The sequence below is a fragment of the Gavia stellata genome, chromosome 28, assembly GCF_030936135.1.
Source record: "Gavia stellata isolate bGavSte3 chromosome 28, bGavSte3.hap2, whole genome shotgun sequence".
Lineage (NCBI taxonomy): Eukaryota > Metazoa > Chordata > Aves > Gaviiformes > Gaviidae > Gavia > Gavia stellata.
The window spans coordinates 1047689-1054836 of record NC_082621.1 but is presented as its reverse complement, the minus strand read 5'-3'; the positions used below and the strand labels follow the sequence as shown (position 1 = coordinate 1054836).

Here is a 7148-nt window from a genome sequence, read left to right as displayed (position 1 = left end):
TACGGTTACCCAAGAGAAGAGGCACTTGCGTTGCACGGTCCCTCTCCCCAGGCAGATGTCTGACACAGAAGAGGTGGGATTTGCTCTGCCGAGAGGCAGACGCACTCAGGCATGCTTACATTACAGAAGTCCAGAAGACAAGTGAGGTCGGAAGACACCTCCCTCCCCCCAGATGACTGCAATGCAGATCTGTTAAGACATGTATGACTGACATCGTACTCCCCAGCAGCCAATGCATCTCACGGTTTAATGCCTGACACATCTGGAGAGCAGCTGGAGATGTGCACCAGGGTTGGCTGCTAAGCCAATAACTGCGTATGGATATACACCATCCTGAGCTTGCTTTTTCATTGAAATTTCTGTCACTGATTGCTCTGTGTGTGTGTGTTCTTGTTTCATTGATGAGCTCCAGCTCCACTTACTTCCTCCTTTGTTGTTCTGCAATGAATTTAAGCACAATGGTCTGTGGGAAACACGCGGGCATCTGCCTGAACGGGCTGTCTCTACAGATCAGGGAGGATGTCATGCAGGAACGGGCAATGTATGCTACAGGCTTTGACAGGGAGGAGGTGGACAAGACCTGCAAGGTCAGTGAGGCCATTCTCTGGCTCCCACTGGCAAAGCAGCTTTGTTCCCAGTGGAGTATGACCCTGACCAGTTTAGGTGACCCTTGTGCATGGGTTTCCAGCTTTTCCTGCTGGGGCTATTGCAGAGGTTAGCTAGCCTGGCCGAGGTTGTGGTTTGCACCTGGATCAGCACCTGGTTTTCTAAAGGAACTCAGTTTCCAGACACAGTGTGTTGGGTTTGGCTGGGAAAGACTTAATTTTCTTCATAGTAGCTAGTTATGGGGCTGTGTTTTGGATCTGTGCTGAAAATAGTGTTGATAACACACCGATGTTTTAGTTACTGCTGAGCAGGGCTTACACAGAGCCGAGGCCTCGTCTGCTTCTCACACCACCCCACCAGTGAGCAGGCTGGGGGTGCAGAAGAAGTTGGGAGGGGACAGAGCTGGGACAGCTGACCCCAACCGACCAAAGGGATATTCCAGACCATATGACGTCATGCCCTGCATATAAAGCTGGGGGAAGAAGAAGAAAGCGGGGGGAGATGTTGGGAGTGATGGCATTTGTCTTCCCAAGTAACCATTACGCGTGATGGAGCCCTGCTTTCCTGGAGATGGCTGCACACCTGCCTGCCCATGGGAAGGAGTGAATTAATTCTTTGTTTTGCTTTGCTTGCATGCACGGCTTTAGCTTTACCTATTAAACTGTCTTTATCTCAACCCACGAGTTTTCTCACTTTTACCCTTCCGATTCTCTCCCCCACCCCACTGGCAGGGAGGGAGGGAGCAGCTGTGTGGGACTGAGTTGCTGGCTGGGGTTAAACCACGACACACAGGTTTCTTGATTGCATCAGGCAGAAGCGAAGTTTTATTAGAGAAAGTTTTTTACCAGCAGGTACATTAGTGATCCTGACTAACTCAAGTAACTTCTAGAGATTACAGCATTACAGAACAGAAGCAGCAGAAGAGAGAAGGTGGCCCTCAGTGGGCCCCTTTAGATACATGGCAAAGCATCGCTGAGTTACTTCTACTTTCTCTGCATAGAGGCGTGTGGTGAACATCGAGTGTTCTTGTTTTGTCTGTGGGTTTCTCTGTATGTCATCTTCTAGTCCATTCCTCCTTAATCACAAATTCTCCTGCAGGTCACTGGAGAAAAAATATAGCAGCATTATTTGATTGGAACAGAGATAAAATCCTTCAAATAACAAAAATTTGGTCTATGTAGTGCCCGTATTTCAAGAATACACTCTGTTAAACAAGAGCAGTTGGCAGACAACCCAGGAAACCCCAGAAGTTCCCTAAATAATTGTGTTTTAATGGGAATTTGCACTTGTAAAGTTACAGGTTTGCTCTTCTTTTCACTCCTTCCAGACTCTTTTGCTATGCTCTGTTTGGCTGTCTTCTTTACTTCTGCTTCCAGTTCTTTTCTTTACGCCTTATTTCCCCAGCTTTCTCCTTTTAGTCCTACTGCTCCCTCACGTCTCTCATTTGCTTTCTGCTAGCAGAATCCATACTCCGTCAGAGCTGTCTTTGAACCTATTTCCTAGTGACACAGCCGATTTTGCACTGTAGTTGGATCCATTGTAACAGATCATGCCTGCAGCATAGTAACTCTCTGAGAAGATACCAGTAATGTGTCCTAGGAAAGTGTGTTGTCTCCTGGCCTTATTACAAAGGAACAGACTGAAAAAAACCAGTTTTCCTGTTCTGGAAACACAGCTCTTACCTTGTATATCTCCAGTCTTGCAGGGTGGGACTTGGGGCTGGCAATGGGAAGATGAAGTTGTAGTATAAGTGTGGCTTGTCCTAATGACTCCTCCTCCTACACCAGTTCCTACTCCTATTCCTCCTCCGTGACTGGTGGGATAAATTTGGTGAGAGAAAGAGGGAATTTTAGAACTTTACATGACACTGCTGACTGACTACATGACACAAAGTCTCAAATATGTCTTTTATAGAGGTTAGGGTATTTTACATTGTGTTCTTTTTTCATTTTCAGAGTTGCTTTGCATTTGTGCCCTCCTTTGGCACGAAAGTGCAATGCAGAGCTTTGCAATTAATTCTTATTTTGACAGTTCTTGCCCATCTTACTATAGAAAAGAGATTGTTATGCATGCTGACATAATCTTAGTAGTTGCAATGTTGTAACTAGCGGTTTTACAGATTTGGTTTCTCTGCTTTGCAAATCCCAAGGAGTGACATTTAGTTCAGATTTGAATGTTCATCACAGTGAAGTTGCTCATGAGACATCTTTTTCATCTCAGTGAAAGCATTAAGATGGACTAAAGATTATTTCGGATTCCCAATCTGTAAAACAGATCCTTGATATTTTCATTTATTCATTTAGAGATCTACATACATAAGGTCCTGCTGTCCTCCTTCCAACAAGCACCGGTAGGTCTGAATCTCCTGCTCCAAACGGCACTTGACGTCCAATAAGGTCTTGTATTCTTGGTTCTGGCACTCTATTTCCGCTCTGATTTCAGCCAATTGCTGCTCCACGCATGTGATCTGGTTCTGTAGCTCACCGAGGAGGGTGTTGTACTGGCACTCAGTCTCAGCCAGCGAGGATTCCAAATTATTTCTCTGATAAAACAAGACAACCAAAGAAGCAACATTCATTTAAGTGTCAGCCTGGAGGCTATTATTTCCAATGCAAAAATGAAAGAGCTATTCACCACCATCATGCTGATTGGTAGGTCTGGCTGTTCATGCTAAGAAATCCAGCAGTAACCACATCACAGCTGTAAGTAACTCACCACCCACCTGGCTGAGCTGAGCTTGGAGATCGATTTCCAGAGCTTGCAATTGGCGTCTCAATTCAGTAACCTGGTTGTTGCACGTCTCTACCTCCTGACCACTTGTAATAACCTCCCGATTCACCTCCTCAATCTGAAAATCACCAATCCAGAAAAAAAGAGCTTCAGAGAATATCCGTGTAAATTGGACTTCCTTTTGCAGAAGCAGAATACAGCGAGTAGCTAGCAAAAAGAAAAGTGAGCAGGGCGAGTTCTCTGTGCACTGGGCGTTAACCGCCAGCTTCAACTGCTTGCTCTTTTTACAAATCACATTAACCTCGTGGCTATTAAGACTCTTTAATCCAAATGTGGAATGTTTCAGTTCCAACAACAGACCACAAGGCCTTGCAGCAAATGCTGCTGTTCCAGATGGGACATAACAAACTGGTCAGACAGGCCTGTGTCTTCTGTGGAACACAGGGTATAATGAGTGCTGATCTCGGGCTGCACTGTAAAGGAAGAACTGCTCCTTGCCTCCATGTCTGTTTTCTTAAACGCTCCTGCGCCCTGAAATGTGCTTGTCAGTTTGCTTCACAGCAGGTGTGTGTCGCTTACCTTGCACTCGTACCAATCCTCAACCTCCTTGCGGTTGCGCGCTATCAGTGTTTCATACTGGCATCTCAAATCCTCCAAGATTTGCCTGAGATCTGGTCCAGGGCAGGCATTGACCTCCACACTCACATCTCCAGTTGATTGTTTTCTCAGGCAATTCATTTCCTGGAAATATAACCCAGATCAGATGCATACTGGCTTTTGAAAGACGACACAGAAAAGCAGAGCTTGGTGGCTAAGGACAGCACTCCCTGCGAGGGCTGCCTCCCGGCCGTGGCTGTAAAGCACTGGAAGATGGTGCAAGTGTTCTCCCCAACAAATCTGTTGGGTTATTTCTTTTCTCATCCACTGGAGTCAGCAGCAACTTTCACCCCCCTCTGGCACTCCCAGTGCCAGCGCAGCCCCGAGAGCAGCAGCCGCCTCTCTGCCAGAGCTCCCGCACCACCCACGAGGCAGACTGCTCTGAACCCCAGAAGTGTTTGACGGGAAAACGGTGGCGTGAAAGTGGTTGATCTTTACTTCTAAATTTAGAGCACATTCGTGTAGGCAAAGTTTTATGTCAGGGCCATGGTGCTCCAAGGAAAAGGGCAGGACCCTACCTCCTCGTGGTTCTTCTTCAGGCAGCAGAGCTCCTCCCGCAGCGACTCCAGCTGTGCCTCCAGGTCAGACCTGCAGAGAGTCAGCTGATCCAGGACTTGGCGCAAGCCATTAATGTCAGCCTCCACGCTCTGGCGCAGGGCCAGCTCCGTCTCGTACCTGGTTTGTGCAAGAAAGCAGAAATTCAGAAGGGTGACATCTCACATGCGCTCAGTTTGTGCAAAGATCTCCTTTCCCACCTACCTGCTCCAAACTGTATTTTGTTGTCTAAGCTGAATGCACTGTGCATTCTGCATGGCACTTAATGTCTGTTATCTGAAAGCTTTTCTTCCTCATCTCTCTTTTTCCTGTGCCTGATCACTGTGTGTTTGATGTCACTCATCCAGCTGCATTTCTATTTTGCTGATCCTGATCTGCACTGGTCTGAGTTGGAAATGCGCCAATTACACCACTAAGGACCTCTCCCTCCAATGTCTGTCCCCAGCCCTCACCAACAAACACTGTTGCCAAATGTTTTAGCCGAGAATACTAATTAAGTGTGGGCTGGTGACCAAGACCAAAATGCATTTCATCACTCCATCCTGTCCTAATGTGGTGTTGTAGCGAGAGTTGTCTGAAGTCTCTGTAATTAGTGCACTGAGACTCCACAAGTAAGATGTAAAGGAGCTGGGAGGAGGCAAGGGCGTTCATCTACACAGAGGGGCACTCACTTCACACGGAAATCATCGGCAGCCATCCTGCTGTTATCAATGTCCAGAATGATCTTGTTGTTATCAATGGTTGCGCAGACAATCTGGAAAAGAGGAGACCATGAGAGATGTCTCACTTCTCTCTGCTGTTACAGTCTGTAGGTGTATCTAGATTGCAGTTAGGTAGTAAGTCTTCACAATTTCCTTTTTCTGTTACCTCCTTACTTAAGTAACCTTGTTCCTTGAGCAGAGCAGTTACAGGAGGTAGCTTTTGCCTCCTGAACTCGCAGTCAGTAAAGAGGTTGACTGTGTAGAGGTTGGGAGTTAAAGAGTTGTGAGATGGGACTTGCCACTTTCAAGGTCTGAAGGCAAGTTCTAAAGATGCTTCACAAAGAAATGAACCTAAAGAACGTTCCTCAAGACATTACGTCTCAGCTGCCATTCAGGCTGGCGTGTTCTTGGCTTCAAGCTTAAGGATCTTCAGGGAAGATAGTTGGAAGGTACCTTTAAGTCTTAAGATCAGCCATAACTTTCATTGTGGACATATTAGTATCAGGCTCTTTGTGCCACTTCAGCAATCGATTTTAAATACTCAATTTTTCTCACCTCAAATTTATAATGCTTCATTTGATACAGCATTTTAAATGTATGTTTTTCTCTTGTTCTATAGTTCTCTTTGCTTTACTCTTCCTACTGGGCTGACACCACTACATTTCCTCAGAGGACACTTGGTAATATCATATTTATAATTGTACAGTCAAAACACAATGTAACAAAGCATCCTTTTCCTTTTTAATTGTATTATCCCACCTGTATGACCTTGCAGCATGCATCTTTAATATGCACCCACACTCAACAATGTCATAGGAGAACTTGCCAAAATTTATGTTTGCAAAGACATTTAACAGCACCAAAGTTACCTCTAACATTTGCAGTAGGTTCTAAACACAAATTCAGAAATAAGCTTTAAACAGAGGAGGAACAATTGAAAAAGGGGATTACCTGATTTTGAAGATCTTCTATTTCTTTGTAATAGCAGCTGTAGTCCCGGGGCTCACAGGAGAGGCCCTGTGTAGCATACCACTCTCTGATTCTGCATTCCAATTCAGCATTTTCCTTCTCCAAGCACTTCACCTTGTCCAGATAAGAAGCCAGGCGGTCATTGAGATTTTGCATGGTGACCTTCTCATCGCAGGATGAAAGCAAACAGTCGCCCCCAAGACCACCAACAACCACACCGCCTCCAAGGCCAAACCCAAGGCCATTGCCATAGCAGTTGCCACCTCCATAGCTCCCACCAGCCAAGCTACCAACACTCAGTCCCCCTGCATAATTCACTCCACCGCAGTAACTCCTTCCAGAAAAACCTCTGCCACTGCCTATCCCATAAGAAGAAATCCGTGCTCCACCACCACCACCAATGATACAGCTGCCACCACTGCTCCTGCCTTTGCTAGACACAGTAATAGTCTCCTTAATGTTGCAACTCATGGCGACAGCAGTTGGAAATGCAAGCAGAAGCCCAAAGCAAGATGCACAGCTTGATATTAAATCAGACTGCGAGTTGTCCGTTGCTGCGGAACTCTATTTATACCTTCCACAGTGGGTGTCACCACTGTTTCGTCTTCCCATAAGGCTGGCTACTCTAGCCATTGGTGCCAAGAATAATTTCTCAAAGGGAAGTTTCCTTTCAAGAATCCTGGTAGACAAGGAAGATACTTTACATGTCTCTTGCTAATTTCAAAAATACATTAGCAATAATGTTTTATGAATCATCAGCTTTTTGTTTATGATGCAAACTTTACAACATTAAGCCAGGAAAAACACTGTCCTAAATTATATACCAGGAAGAAATCATTAAAGGTTATTGCATCAAAGAGCTCTTTATCTCTCATTAATTTATTTTCATTTTATTTTGAGTTGAATAAGCAGTTTTCATGCAAGGTGCTG

The 7148-nt window shown here is 45.4% G+C and overlaps 1 protein-coding gene across 1 annotated transcript; it reads right to left on the bottom strand.

The window, feature by feature from the left end:
* Positions 1 to 1682: 1682 nt before the first annotated feature.
* LOC104252425 (keratin, type I cytoskeletal 19) lies at positions 1683 to 6689 on the bottom strand. The gene is made up of 8 exons (XM_009809715.2): positions 6201 to 6689; positions 5220 to 5302; positions 4512 to 4668; positions 3916 to 4077; positions 3329 to 3454; positions 2922 to 3148; positions 2289 to 2419; positions 1683 to 1708 (listed from the first exon to the last, which is right to left on the bottom strand). Exons 1-8 carry the CDS (start codon positions 6687 to 6689, stop codon positions 1683 to 1685), a joined length of 1401 nt encoding a protein of 466 aa, XP_009808017.1.
* Positions 6690 to 7148: the final 459 nt, after the last annotated feature.

Bases quoted from the DNA above. Each gene is read 5' to 3' on its own strand.
- LOC104252425 (XM_009809715.2), bottom strand. From the start codon at position 6,689: ATGAGTTGCAACATTAAGGAGACTATTACTGTGTCTAGCAAAGGCAGG. The intron at 2,420-2,921 runs GTATGTAGATCT...TTATCCCACCAG, and splicing joins GGAGGACAGCAGGACCTTAT to TCACGGAGGAGGAATAGGAG. The intron at 1,709-2,288 runs GTAAGAGCTGTG...TTTTTTCTCCAG, and splicing joins CAAGACTGGAGATATACAAG to TGACCTGCAGGAGAATTTGT.